General features: G+C 33.9%; 3 protein-coding genes across 3 annotated transcripts; 2 read left to right on the top strand and 1 right to left on the bottom strand.

Moving 5' to 3' along the window:
* Positions 1 to 753: 753 nt before the first annotated feature.
* On the top strand, positions 754 to 5810 carry LOC106719531 (putative fatty acyl-CoA reductase CG5065). The gene is made up of 11 exons (XM_045678577.1): positions 754 to 950; positions 1296 to 1401; positions 1538 to 1654; positions 1882 to 2004; positions 2460 to 2585; positions 3117 to 3261; positions 3365 to 3466; positions 3954 to 4137; positions 4226 to 4335; positions 4689 to 4815; positions 5570 to 5810. Exons 1-11 carry the CDS (start codon positions 853 to 855, stop codon positions 5793 to 5795), a joined length of 1464 nt encoding a protein of 487 aa, XP_045534533.1. The 5' UTR covers positions 754 to 852; the 3' UTR covers positions 5796 to 5810.
* Positions 5811 to 6481: 671 nt separating this feature from the next.
* On the bottom strand, positions 6482 to 11726 carry LOC106719532 (putative fatty acyl-CoA reductase CG5065). The gene is made up of 12 exons (XM_045678670.1): positions 11713 to 11726; positions 10797 to 10911; positions 10122 to 10235; positions 9918 to 10040; positions 9589 to 9714; positions 8981 to 9137; positions 8743 to 8775; positions 8564 to 8665; positions 8072 to 8258; positions 7838 to 7944; positions 7470 to 7599; positions 6482 to 7039 (listed from the first exon to the last, which is right to left on the bottom strand). Exons 1-12 carry the CDS (start codon positions 11724 to 11726, stop codon positions 6772 to 6774), a joined length of 1476 nt encoding a protein of 491 aa, XP_045534626.1. The 3' UTR covers positions 6482 to 6771.
* A 1652-nt stretch (positions 11727 to 13378) lies between these two features.
* LOC106708566 (uncharacterized protein K02A2.6-like) lies at positions 13379 to 14564 on the top strand. The gene is made up of 3 exons (XM_045678669.1): positions 13379 to 13423; positions 13725 to 14150; positions 14199 to 14564. Exons 1-3 carry the CDS (start codon positions 13379 to 13381, stop codon positions 14562 to 14564), a joined length of 837 nt encoding a protein of 278 aa, XP_045534625.1.
* Positions 14565 to 15699: the final 1135 nt, after the last annotated feature.

Raw genomic sequence — 15699 nt, 5'->3', positions numbered from 1 at the left:
TCCATTTTGGTGGTCTAGAGTTTAAACAAATGAACAAAAATCCATTGTGGTGGCCTAGAGTTTAAACAAATGAACAAAAACCCATTGTGGTGGCCCAGAGTATAAAGAACTGAACGAATTTTGGCTGTTTAGGTCTCATTCGAACCGACTTTGTCCCGGGGTTGTCATAGGTATGTTACATCAGCACAAAACACATACGTTGGACGTAAGAAATAAAATTATAAATTTGTGAAAACGTGTTCAAATCTTGATTGCTATATTTTTGGAACGAAGTTCTTTATCGCGCGTTGTGAAAGGGGGCTAGACGAAAAAAATTCTTACGAAAAGTTGTCACGACACATTTTGCTATAGTAAGTATGTTAACGACGAATGAGCGCTACTTCACCATGGCAACGACGTGACAATATATAACGAAAATTCATAGAAATAAAATGTACTTCTTGTGAAGACTTAAGTTTTTTATTCATAGAATAAACATTGGTTCCTACACTAATTAATAGAAAGGAACTTCGTTCCATCCGGGTGTCCCTTGACACCTCTCAAGTTTTTTTTAATTGTTAATTTATTTTCGATATTTTAAAAATAAAAAGTGTCATAACATTACAGTTTATTTAATTTTTTTAATATTTGTTTTAAAAATCCAGCCAACCATCCATTAGAACCGCAGTCACTCGGTTTTTTTTTTTTGGAAAACATCGTGTCGTAAATAATATTAGAAAAAAAAATCGTAAGTGAAAAATCACAAAACATTTAACGTGCAAAGTTATGTATAAAAGGTAATTTCAATGTACATTTTGTTCTTTCGGTTTTCTGCTGTCGCGGAAATTTACTGTGCAGTATCAATAGTTGAAAATGTTTCGGCGTTTGGCCTGCTTAGTGTCTGCAGATTTTAAATTTATTGAAGGAAGATTAAAATGTTACGCTACCATCCATACAACAACTACATCAAGGTAAGGTTTATTTGAATTTAGCAACATTAATTTGGGCTTAGGATTCTGCAATATCTACTACTGGAAACTGAAATCGTTTCAGCTGTTTGAGTTTTTTTGCATTACTGCGGAGAATAGTGATGCTGTTCTCTGTGTTTAAATTATGGTTTTCAAAATTAATTAGTGGGTTTTCAAATGTAAATTATAATTTAAGACCCATTAAAAAACTATGACAAAAATCTACACAAATATCTTAAAAACTTTTGGTGGTAATAACTTAGTGAGTTATTAAAATTTTGAAGTCGACTGTTCTATGAATGCATGGATTTAGTTTAAAAATAATTCTAATAGCCTTTCTTATAATAGGTTCGATGTGTTGCCAGAACATTCTAAGAACAGTTATCAACCAGTTGCCGATTTCTATGCAGGAAAGTCAGTTTTAATTACCGGCGGAGCTGGCTTTTTAGGAAAGGTAGTATATTTCCTTATATTCACATAACGCTCAGAATTTAAATAGCTTGTTTATTAATTTACTTTTTAATTAGCACCCTTGATTGAATACTCAAAAATTTTGTTTTCGGCCGAAACTGTATATGAAAAATTTCCAGGTTTTTATAGAAAGACTGCTCTTCAACTGTAGTGAAATAGACAAGATTTTTGTTATTCTTCGAGAAAAGAAAGGTGTTAATGTTAAACAAAGACTGCGAGATGTATTAGACAATCCAGTAAGTAATTATAATGAATAATTAAAAACAACTACCATCTACCATCAATGGAAAATTCTGATTTACTTCTCTCTTTCTTTCTATAAATTCATATACCATTATTTTGATCACGTTTATCTGTTTTTCTTTTGTTCTTTCAACGTTTGTGTTATCAAGTAATTTTAAAATTTACGTGACTATCGTTATAAGACAATTTTCATTGAATTAACAACTTACGCTTATTTCAGCTTTTTTCAAAATTGAAGGAAACAAGACCAAATGCTTTAGATAAAATTATTCCTATAGAAGGTGATATGGAATCACACCAATTTGGTCTAAAAAGTGATGATCGAAAAACTCTTTTAGAAAACGTAAGTTATTTTATTAAATGTGACTATCGCAAAGTGATCGAATGTAATTAGAGACCTGTACTTTCACTCTCTTCTCTTACCAAAAATTTAAAAAAAAAATACTTGGTAATCTATATATATACAAAAAATGAATATAAATGAATATAAAAATGAATTGCTGTTCGTTAGTCTCACTAAAACTCGAGAACGGCTGAACGGATTTATCTTATCTTAGTCTTGAAATGTTCGTGGAGGTCTAGGGAAGGTTTAAAAGGCGAAAAAAAATTCATACCGCTATTAAGTTTTTTTAAATGCGCGCGGACGGAGTCGCGGGCGACAGCTAGTTTGTTATAAATTATTAATATGCTAAGCTTGATTATGGTTCACAACTCTTCGGTGACTGATTTCAGTGCTTCTTATTCATATATGAAACATTTGGTTGCCAATTTCAAGTTATGTAACTTTATTGATTTCAGGTTTCTGTGGTATTTCATTCAGCCGCTGAGATTAGATTCCACAAACCATTGAAGTATACTTTAAGAGTAAATGTGGAAGGAACGCGGGAACTTTTGAACGTATGTCGTGAAATGAATAAACTAGAGGTACTTATTTAGTTATTCTACTCTACTGTACAGTATTAAACGTATATGTCGTTAGCTCATACTACTGAAGGACTTAAGGCTTCTCTATAATATCATACTACCTAATTACGGATTGGTTGCCTTCAGTGTAGGAAACATCATCATGTTTTCCTTTACTATATTAAACCGCGATTTGCCAAAAATCTGATTGATAACGTTTTAATGAATAAATTCTTAAATGTACAAAATTTCAATATTGCTTTTAGACCGGTCAATTTACACATTCGAAGTTAAAGTCCCAACAAGCTGAATTTTGAACAATTTCACTGAAATTCAGCTTGTTGGGACTTTATGTAACTTCACTCTCATTTTTTGGTCTAAATTGACCGGACTATTTGTACTAAATTTAGAAATTAACCGTGTTTCTAGATATGTGGATAGTCTAAAACTTCACCATATTTCACCATAGGAGATTGAAGGACAAAAAGTTTCTAAAAGATCACATGATTAATGGACGATTCCTTATTTAATGTACATTTCTGTCGTTTTTAGGCTTTTGTACATGTATCGACAGCATACAGCCAGGCAGAGAGAATACAGATTGACGAAATCTTATATCCATCGCCACACCGGCTATCTGAAGTCTACAAACTACTTGAGAATAACAACAGTCCTAAGGAAATGAAGCAGATTTTAAGTAAAGTGATTCAGTATTGTAATAAATTAGGCAATTAAAAAAGTTGAATGATAAAAAAGTAATAATTTTATAATAATTGATAATTTAATTTGTTAACTTGCAGAAGGCAAATTGAATAATTATACGTTTTCAAAGGCAATGGCGGAGGCGCTGGTGGCAGAAGAACATGGAAATGTACCAACAATTATTGTACGGCCTTCTATGGGTAAATGGTTTTTAAAACTGATAATTAATAAAAATGAAGTCTATGATTATACCGCTACTATAAAATAGCGACAAGAACCTAAATTTTTGTTCTATTTATAATGTTTTAATTACTTATATTTAGTGTTGGTGTATTTTTAGGAGTAATTTTGAACTATTTAGCTATAATTGTATAGTTTATAATTAAATATTATCCCGAGTAGGGTTGACAACAGGCAGACAGGCCGTAAAAAATAAGCCAAAACTTTAAGGTTTATAAAAACTTGTGTACCGACCTTACGTGAGTGGGATAACTTACGCGAGAGATGAGTTAATAAAAAAAAGTCCGAATGACATTACCCTTCTATTCCAGGAAAGATTATGATCCCAATAACATTTCATACTTCAGAATCGAATAAGCAAATCGATTAGGTGCAAAATGAATAGAAATAGTTTGTAAACTTCTTTTTACACTTCATGAAGGTGTTATTTTTTTGGTTTAATTTTAGTTGGTCCAATAAAAGGGGAGCCACTTCCAGGCTGGTTGGATAACTGGAATGGAGCCACTGGATTGATATATGACATGGGCCGAGGAGTCAACAACATTTTGCATGGACAGAGAGATATAGTCCTTGATATCATTCCAGTAGATTATACTGTTAATCTAGCATTAGTTGCAGCATCGAAATGCAGGTAATAATTACTTAATATATTGTTTATGCGAGTTCAGTTCGATTCAAAATTATTTTATAATTTTAAAATGAAAATATTTCGTTTTCAGTGATAACAATGAAGTGAAGGTTTATAATTCCTGCTCCAGTTTAGATAATCCCATAACTTGTGGACATTTAGAGAAAGTATCTTGTGAACAATTTAAAAAATTACATAATGGTGAGTTTGATATTATTTGGAAAAAAGGAATAGATGCGAAGCGTTAGTTAGTAGACAAAGAAACTAATCTAATACGGAACATGAAGATTTCTCTTTATTAGAATCAGTTTGTGTAATAAGCCATTCTTTAACAATACCTTCCTTCGAGTATAGTTGAATGCTTTTTTATATCAAGAGGTGACAAACGAGCAAATGACCAAATGACCTTTAATCGGAGAAGAAGACGCACAGAAAGAGGATATTCTTTCTTCCCATGCGTCCCGCACTTTCGCTAAATCCCCTTTCCCCTACAATGCTAGCTTGTTGAGATTAATTATGTCTTACATAGATTTTAAATTTGTTGCATATTTCAGGTAAAAGTTCATTGAAAATTTATTTCTTCAAGTCACCTTGGATGGTATCTGTAGTGTCGATGTTGTTTCAATTGACGCCAGCTTACGCAGCCGACTTCTGGTTGCGATGTAGAGGAAAGAATCCGCGGTAAAGCTCTTACATAATTTTATACTATTGCACACTAACAATACCTGCGACTTCCTTCCTTATAATTTTTACAAACTTCAAATGTTATATTTATTTATATCAAATTAACAGATAGACACAGGTACTTTCGCATTTGTAATACGAGTATTAACATGGGTAAGGATTACCGGTACAGACTTTGATAGTAGGGAAGACCTGATTTCAAATTATTGAATGTTGACGGGGCTGTACTATTCTTTTAACATCTTACTAATATTATAAATGCGAGGGCCTAGATGGATGGATGTTTGTTAGAATGTATCTCCGGATCATCTCTACGGTTCTTTATGAAATTTGGCACAGATGTAGAACATAGTCTGGAAGAAAACATAGGCTACTTGTTAAGTTTTTGTTAATTCCGCGCAGACGGAGTCGCGGGCGACAGCTTATTAAATGATAAGGATTTCCTGAATCGGAAAAAAATAACTTATCGAGTGATTCTAGTTCACGAGTATCGTATAATTATTACTATGAGCCGGTCAAATTAGACGAGCCAGCGACTCCACGTGGGGGAGAAAAATCCTGGAATAGTATGTATAAGTTATTGAGGAAGGCCTATGTCCAGCAGTGGGCAGATAAAGGTTGATGATGATAGATATAAAGATAATTATGATATTAAGAGAAGTCCTATTCGATTCGTATTCCCTGGAATGAGATAGTGGTAGAGGTACCGTCAATTGGATATAATTTTTAATTAAACTATTGTTTTTTTTAGACACGTACAAGAACTAAAACTAGCAATATTACGTCGAGATCTACTCAAGAACTTTACGTCGGTATCGAGGTTCTGGAAAACAAAAAACACGCGCAGCCTGTACGCGACATTATCACAGCGGGATCAAAGACAATTCCCCTTTGACCCAACAAATATATCTATTGATGAATATTTCGAAAATTATTTCAAAGGGATTTATAAATATTTAAATGTAAAAAAGAAGTAAATATTTATATCAAATTAGGACATAATAAAATAAGGACTTAACAGGCAAAAAATACATTTTTGTTGTTTTTATTATTACCTGAATATCAAAGAGGGTTTTTCTTCGCGCTAATGTAAGTCTATTTTTATGTATGTTAGTTTGTATGAATTTGAATTCCATGTCAGTTTAATTTAGCCTGAACGAATGAACCGATTGGCGAGTGAGGTTGTAGTTTTTTTTTGGAACGAAGTTCCTTATCGCGTGTTGTGAAAGGGGGCTAGACGGAAAAAATTCTTACGAAAAGTTGTCACGACACTTTTTGCTATAGTAATATGTTAACGACGAATGAGCGCTACTTCACCATGGCAACGACGTGACAATATGTAACGAAAATTCATAGAAATAAAATGTACTTCTTGTAAAGACTTAAGTTTTTTATTCATAGAATAAACATTGGTTCCTTCACTAATTAATCGAAAGGAATTTCGTTCCATCCGGGTGTCCAAGTCTTTTTTTTTTCATCCAAGTTTTTTATTTATTTAAGATTTTTGCTTTAGTACACTTTTTGGTAGCTTATTTCTTAGCTCGTAGCTCTTTTGTATTGGCAACACTAAGAAAAATGTCATCTCAAACAGTTGATTGTTAAAAAGAAGTTACGATTTGTTGTTGTGCAAATTTAAATAAAAATCTTCAAGAAAACTGCTTTATTTTAATAACTGATCCCACATACATTAACATCAGCACAAAACACATTGTTGTTGATTCATAAGTTTAACGTTTACCTCTATATCTACATGACGACTCTGGTGGAAACAAGTGTTATCAATTGTCATATTTGAAAATAAATATTCTAAGATGTTAACATTGTACTTTATAGATTTATACCAATGCAAAATATAACTAACAACATTTAAAACTGTAAAATAATAAAGATTGAAATAGCCTCCAAGAACTTTAGTAGAGACGAGAGATGTGTGGATTCTAAATGGATTACTGCCTACTCCCTTGGGTTAAAGGAGTGAGCTTTGTTCTTATTTTTGTCTTTCCTTTGTTGCTTTAATAACTCTTGTACTGCTTTGGCGTATGTAATCATGTACTCAGACCAAATAATATTCGAAACGTTAAAAGGAAATTCCTTTCGATCTTTTTCTGACATATTCTTGTTAATATCTAGAAGTTTATCTGTTTTGAAAATCCATGTATTTCTATTGAAATATTCATATTTATTACGAGTATATATAAATTTCTTCTGTAGTTTCACATATCTGTAAATAAATTTTTATTGTTAGGTATTTTGTTTTAATTAATCTCTAAATCATTTTAGTATACAGTATAATCTCACTAATCCGGCACTTCAATAGATCGGCACGTCCAATAATCCGGCACCTTCCGCCCACGCCTCCCTTTCCCTTTGCGCTTTGGTCGCACAGGTATAGAGGGGAAAGGGAGGCGTGGGCAGAGGGTGCCTGTGATTATTTCAAAACTAGATAATTACATATGTTCCTACATGTTAATTCAATTGTTCCATAATACATTACATACATTTATTCTCTCTATGAAATGCTTTATTTTATTTATTACCGATGACTTTTTCAGTATAACCCAGTAATCCGAACATTCCAATAATCCGGCACCCTCCGGTTTTTAATAGTGCCGGATTAGTGAGATTGCACTGTAATTGTAACAGAAAATTACCTTGGTTGTTGTCCTTTCATTTTAAGTAACGTATCAAAAATATACGCAGGAAGAATTTGTGTTATGAATGTTAATATATCTCGGGCTAATTGTGACTCTACGATAAAAACCTTAGGAAATCGTGAGTCATCTGAAAAAAAAGTTACAGTAAACTATTAAGACCTTCATGTTGTAGGATTTTTTTATAACTTTGGATTAGAAAAGAAACTATCATCGAGTATTATAAAAATGAAAAAATTACTTAAGACATTGTATAAACGATTTGATAAATATTCTGGGCTCAGATGATTAAGTTTGCAATTATTTATATGTATCCAAATGTTGAACAACAAGTACATTTTACTATCCAATTTAATTAAAAAACTTACTCGAAGTAAACTTTATATTAGCTTTGTTGAAATAATTAAATATTTCATCCAAATGGATAGGATTTGTTGAACTAGTCCCACAGTTGTACACGGTCAATTTACTGGACCTAGAAAGTTAAGATTTTGGTGAAATAAAAATTAGATTTGCATTCTAAAAAAGGATGATGATGACATATTAAATGAGAGGTATTTATTAAAAAACAGATTTAGAGAGTAAATTCGGTAAACACATACTTTTGTAACGTAGTCGCCGCAACTAAAGTGAAGTTAGTCACATAATCAATAGGTACAAAATCAATGATATTAGACTTTTTCCCGCGTATTACCCGATTCATTCCAGTTGCACCACAGAGTAAAAATGTTGTCGGAAGCGATACGTTATCTAACCAACTCTTTAACGGCTCATTGATTGATGGGGCGACTGAAATAATAATAAAAAAATTTAGTAATTATATGTAGTAGTATTTTTAGACCGTTTGTAAACTTCGTAACTTTATAATCGGTCTGTTCTAATTAAAAATATAAAATATAGTGTGATAAACTTATTTGACCCGATGACAACAGTGAAGCTAATGTCCAACACAAAAAGTACAAACATATTAGCACCCCCAGAGTCAAAATTGCCATGAGCTTTTCGGATTGCTTGTCTTTTGTGTCTTTTTCTATGTGTTATTTACACCGGGTCAAATATATTTGTCGCACTATATACGAACAAAATGATTTTACCCATCGTTGGTCTTATTATCACTGTAGGGATGTTTTCGTGTTCAGTAGCAATTAAAGATTCTGCCAACGCCTTTGTAAATGTGTATGTATTAGGTTTGCCATCTAAAATAAGAAAAACTAAGTTGACTAAAGTTCATCTCAAACGTAAAATTATATTATAAACCACTTTGTGTACTCACTTCGCAGTTGTTTTATAGACGAATTGTAAATTTCTGGGAAATTGGCACAAAATATTATTATTGAAAGTTCTAGATTGTTTCAGATCACGAAAAGATCTTCGAGATGATAAACAAATACGCTTTATATATTAAATTATATAAGTAAATATTTGAATAAGCAACTTATTTTGTTAGATGATTGAGCACGTCGGGCGCAAGAGTGCTCTTTTTCTGAATGTGCCAACTAAAAACTGTATACCGTACTTACAAAGAAAAGTTGAAATTTTATCTTTGTCGTTACCGACACGTGCCAATTCATTGTATATATGACTAACATCTGCCGGCATTGAGTATACATGTTCTTCTATAATCTTCTTATCAGTGTTTGAATATGCCGTCGAAATGTGCACGTAAGTCTTGAAAACATTTTTTTTTTCATCATGATGTGACAAAGGAGCTAATGGCCATCTGAATACGCCAAAATAGTGAAGCGACCGATGCCATAGACATCCACAATTGGAGATTCATTGCATATCTTTAATCGACGGAGGAGAGGACGCACATAAATGATCCCCTTAGTATGCGTCCCCACCTCCTATCAAATCCAATTCCTCGTCTCATCCTTTTTTAGTAAGAAAAGGGTGGGAAGGGAAAGAGGACTAAAATTAGGCGTATAACTCGAAAAATAAACTCATCAAGTGATTAATTAAACATAAGTAATAAATCTTGCTGTTCGTATTATTTTTCACTTCTGGAATACATCATGAAATTTTAAAATCGACTACGCCATTCCTGAATCAGAATAGTACATAGAAAGTGTTCAAGTTACCGTGAAAAAAATGTCATGTAGTATAACAGATATTCTACCTGGACATTTTTGATCTTTTTGCAAAGACTTAAAACTTTTCTAGTCCCTTCATAATTAATTTCTAAAGCCTTCAATAGCGGCTCATTAAAATTTATTGTTGCAGCCGAATGAATAACAACTGAAACCTGGAAAAATAAATGAAATTTGTGAAAAAAAATTACGTCTTTATCACAAACATTTATGTCAATTGCCTTCGTATTTTCATCGTCAATGATGTCAAAGTAAGTATGAGATTTTTGGTGATTTTACTATCGGGAATTTACGCACGATAGATACGATGGCGATTGCCACAAATGTTCGTGCTAGCCCCACTGAAACTAATCCTTACCTTATCAATTAATAGTCTTTCATCTGTCGATGATATCCCTAAGTTAGGTTTTACAATATCACCTGGAATAGGTACGACTTTCTCAAAAGCATTTGGTTTATCTTTCTTTAGCCTTGAAAATATCTGTCAAAAAATATCATGAATATATTATAATATGAATAAGGAACGTTAGACAACAACTTTATACAAAAATGAAGCACTTACTGGATTTTCAAGAATGTTCCTAAGCCTCACATGTGCCCTTAATTGCTGCGTTTCTCGAATAAGTATATAAATTTTCTCAATGTCTGTACTGTACAATAACTTTTCTATAAAAGCCTAAAAATACACTTATTTATAAAAAAATCTTCACTCAGTCGAAGAGTGAACATTTTTTTCTCCACATTAATGATTTTTTTTTACTAGCTAAATATGGAATGTACCAATACCAATATTTCTTGTAACAATCCTAAGTAAGCTCGAAGCTTGAGCTATGATTCACGTTATTAGTTAAGTGGAAGGATTCGAACCCACACTGGCTTTTTGGATGGATTTACAACTTATACCATCAAGCTATTGGCGTTTGGCTAATTTGTATGCAGTTCTTTGATCACACTTTTGACTTTGGACTCCGTCCGCGCGAATTAAAAATAAAATTAATAAGTAGCCTATGTGTTCTTCAAGACTATATTCTACACCTGTGCTCAATTTCACCAAAAACCGTTGAGCCGTTGGGGAGATACCTTCAAATAAACAAACATCCGTCCATCCGTCCATCCATTCGCATTTATAAAATTAGTTATATGTTTGATTAATTTTAAGTAACTTAAATTCAACTTGGATCGTATTAATTTACACATATTACACATTACACTAAAAAATTTTAGCAAAGTTTCTCACTTTTCCGAGAAATCCTGTACCACCTGTGATGAATACAGATTTACCCGCGTAAAAGTCAGCTACATTCCGATGATAATATTTATTACTGGTTATTTTAAACACAGTTGCAGCATTCCTGTAAAGGTTTAATTATTAGTAGAGTCCGCAACAGACTTATCTGTTTCAAGAATAGCCGGTCGCCTAGTTCAATACCGGGACCACAGAGAACAGGCGTGAAGTGGAAGTAATTCCACGTTTTGTGACGAGTGTGCGAGTCGGAGGCTAAATTTTAATCCACTTCCCACACCTCCCCGAAGAAAGTAGAGTGACAATAATCATAGGCGCTTGATCGTAAAGGGATATGGCGTTTTAACTTGATGCCTTTGACTTTATGAATTTTTAAGGCTGTTTATGGGTGCGAATTTTTGTGTCGACCTAAAGTCTAAACGACTCAACCGGTTTTGACTAATTAGGTGTCATTCGATTCGTCTTCTTCCCTGGAAGGTCACAGGGTATTAAATCGGTACTAAACACATACAGTGGACATGAGAAATAAAAATATAAATTAATGAAAAATAAGTTCTAATCTCATTCGTCATAAATTATTTTTTTTTCTTAAATATTTTTTGACGATTTTAATTTCTTTAATCTTTAATTTAAAAAGTGTTACATATAATATTAAAATTTACTGAGTTTTAATTAAATATTTTAAAACTAGCTTTTACCCGCGACTCCGTCCGTGCGGAATAAAAAAAAATGTACACATGATAAAAAAGTTCCCATGTCCGTCTCCTAGTTCTAAGCTACCTCCCCAATTTTCAGCTAAATCAGTTCGACCGATCTTGATTTATAAATAGTGTAACTAACACGACTTTCTTCTAAAATTAAGGTTAGGTTATTGATTCTTACTTAGATTTATTGATAATAGTATACTCACTTGTACCTTGACATATTAATATTTAAACAAAGCCGCACAAAACCATTTGTCAAGAACATATTTCTTACGATTACAAATTAATAGCGCGTTAAATAATTTCAAACACGACTTAGAGCGCCAAAGAAACTGAACCTTCTAAATATTAATTTATGCGTTATACCTTTAACTGAGCCACAAAATTTTACATATAAACTGACAAACTTATCTGACCCGGTGGAAGTGACATTTAATTACTATACAGTCAAGGTTATCTGGCCCTAATAGAGGCGTTGCTATCGCGGTTAGTTCTGTCAATAATATGTAAGGCAATGTAGGCTGAACATAGAAAATGGCATAATAGTGCATAAAAAAACATAAAGTGATAGCTACGCCACGAAAAGAACCTTCCGACATTTGGAACGAAGTTCCTTATCGCACGTTGTGAAAGGGGGCTAGACGGAAAAAATTCTTACGAAAAGTTGTCACGACACGTTTTGCTATAGTAAGTATATTAACGACGAATGAGCGCTACTTCACCATGGCAACGACGTGACAATAAACTATAACGAAAATTCATAGAAATAAAATGTACTTCTTGTGAATACTTAAGTTTTTTATTCATAGAATAAACATTGGTTCCTTCACTAATTAATAGAAAGGAACTTCGTTCCATCCGGGTGTCCCTTGACACCTCTCAAGTTTTTTTTATATAAGTTGGAGGGCACTAGTGAGCTATATTTATTTAGGTCAAATTATGCCCACTAGGTTACCACCGCCTCTCTTATCTAGCCAAATATGTTTGTCGTATTATAAGGAAAGATCACGCATTTTTTGCCGTAGAATTCCACTGCTGTGATACGTATAGTATATATTGTGGTCTCTATTTTATCTAAGATAGTGAAAGGGTCGATAATATGTATTTATACAAGCGTATAACGAATATTTTAGTTACATAACATATTACGTACTCCTCCGAAAAACAATGAGAAGGTTGTGTTCACATAATTTACATCTATCTAAAAAACGAATACAACATGAAAATACAATATAATAAAAAACTAAACAAAAGGACGACAACTTTTTATACAACAGTAAGAAAAAACATAATAAAAACTCGTACGGTTGAAACCGTGATATATCACTTTTCGCGTTACATCATTATTTATGAAATATAACAATTATAAATACGTCGTCGTTAAATAAATAAAAAAATAAAAAAGTTTTTTAGAGTTTACTATATTTGTAAATGGTACCATTGAAGATTTTCCCTAAAAAATTAAGTCTATAGGTTATTCATATATCTATAGACTAGTCGTCGACCATGACTCCGTCCGCGCGCAATCAAATAAAAATTACGAGTAATTAGTAGCCTATGTGTTCCTCCAGATTATGTTCTACATCTATGCCAAATTTCATCAAGATCCATGCAGCCGTTTTGGAGATACCTTCAAACAAACATACATTCATCTATCTAAACATATGCTATAATATTATTAAAATTATAGGCTAATTTCAAAATTCAGTTTAATTGACTCCTACAATATCCACCTTACGAAACACATAAGTACATAAGTACAGTATAGTACGTAAGATAAATACTAAGTTTCTGTGCTGATGAAATATACAACTTTGTTGCATTCTTATTTAAATCTGCATTCTCCATAAAAGAAAAAAAGAAAAAGAAACAATGGCTTTGAAAAAAATATTGAAGAAATACAATGTCTTATTTGACGTAAGCTTGTTTAAAAAACGAAGAAGTCACGAAAGGTAAACAATGTAACCAAACAATAAGGACCTAACCATAAAAAATTTAGACAGTGTTTCAAATACATTTTAGCTTAAACATACGTCAACCCTTTTATACCGTGAAACTAGCGTCCGCGGATGTTGGTCAAATATTGGATACTAGCTCTAGCCCGCGACTCCGTCCGCCTGGAATTAAAATAAAACTGAAACACGAGTGGGCAGTCCAAGATGTTTATTGCCAACTGGCGTACCAAATTATCGCATCCAATAAGGTACTTTACACACAGTTGTTCTCAAGCTACCTACCTACAGTTCCTACTAGCTACAGTTCCTACAGCTACCTACAGTTCGCTTCGAAGGAGTTCGAATATTTTAACCAGTATTACGGCATACAACACATTTTCACTCCACCTTATCACCCATCGTCGAACGGGTTAGCCGAAAACGCGGTTAAAACGCTTAAGAGGATAATTAAAAAGGCGCTGCAAGAGAAGCGGGACATAAACAGGGCTCTGTGGTCATTTTTACTTTACTACCGTAACGTGGAACATTGTACGACTGGCGAGAGCCCGGCGATGCTTTTACTCGGCAGACCGATACGTACCCGCCTCGATGTAATTAGACCGGATCGGGAGGGCAAAGTGCGTTGCGCACAACAACGTCAGCAGGAGGCGGTTGGCGGGGCCAACCGGACATTCGACAAGTCTGATACGGTTTGGTACAGGTAGTAGCTGAAAGGGGAGAAATGGATTCCGGGGCAGGTAGTAGAGGTTCTTGGAAGCAGTAACTTTAGGGTAAGAGGATCCGACGGTGGGGTGGTGCACAGACATATCGAGCAGTTGCGTAGGAGACCGAGCGAGTGCAGGCAATCGCTCGCGTCTGCCCCATCTGTGTTGGGTGAACAGCTAGACAGTGCGAACGCTCAAGGATCAGACCCCGAGGGCGCGGGGTCGGAGGAAGACGAATCGGAGGGGCCGACGGGAGAGAGGGCGCCGCGCGTGGCCGAGCCCCCGGCGTCGCAGCCGCAGCCCGCTCCGGCTTCACCGGGCGGGTCAGGACATGTGTCCGCGGCTGCCGCACTTAGAGTTCGCCCTATTAGGCAGTGCCGATTAGTTAAGCCTAAGTAATTAAGACTGTTGTATTTTATTTTATTTAAGTAAGACTCTTATTATGTTATGTTTTGTAATTCTTAGTTAAGAGGTTCTTAGGGTTTAAGTATGTTGTCATATTGTTGTAAGATAGTTTTAAGATAGTTCTTAATTAGTGTAGAGGAGTGTAATGTAGGTAGCTTGAGAACAACTGTGTGTAAAGTACCTTATTGGATGCGATAATTTGGTACGCCAGTTGGCAATAAACATCTTGGACTGCGCACTCGTGTTTCATTGTAAATATTACAAAAACATAATAAATAGCCTTTGTGATCTTCCACACTATCATCTACATCTATGCGAAATTTCATCGAGATCCGTTCAGCCATTCTGGACACAAGGACCTTCAAACAAACATCCATCCATCAATCCATTCACCTATCCAAACATTCGCATTTATGAAATTAGTTAGATTAGATCATTATTATACGTAGGCTTGCGAAATGCGATCTTTTACCAATAAATAATGAAGTACTTATACCGAAAGCATTGTGTTGATATAGAGGTATATTTATGGTGAAACATATCACCATATTGACGTCAATAATATCAATCAGCAGCGGGCAAAGGGTTAAGACACGTGTTTAATTAAACAGTGTTTAACAATATTTATTGGAGCCTATAGCTAGTTTAGTTGGCTACTAACAGAGGTAAGATGATTTGATTTCCAGTTTGCTCGTTAAAATATACCTACGCCATACTAAAATATACATACCTACGCCAGGGCACCAAACAAAAGTTCATCTTGGCAGATAGAACCAGTATTGAGATAGAACAAGCGAAAAAGTTTAGTTCACAATGTCAGGTCTCAATTCAATGTATTTGGGGTTTCGCAAACTATACAAATTAGGATGCACATTATACTAAACAACAGTGTTAAAAAATAAATTAAACGCCACTTACAATGCTTCCCTTACATGCATTATAATTAAGTAATGCTTGTTCTTTTGTTTCTCAAGCTATTCAGACATGAATCTGAACAAAAAAACCTAATAATACCCTTTTCCTTCCTTAAAAGCGAGTGTCCTTACTTATTTAGAGATACGACATCTTACAAAGTATTTATTTATCTAGCACTGGTGGTCATTCACTCACGAATGCATTTTATGTATTT

The sequence above is a fragment of the Papilio machaon genome, chromosome 7, assembly GCF_912999745.1.
Source record: "Papilio machaon chromosome 7, ilPapMach1.1, whole genome shotgun sequence".
Lineage (NCBI taxonomy): Eukaryota > Metazoa > Arthropoda > Insecta > Lepidoptera > Papilionidae > Papilio > Papilio machaon.
This window is presented reverse-complemented; position numbering and strand designations above follow the sequence as displayed.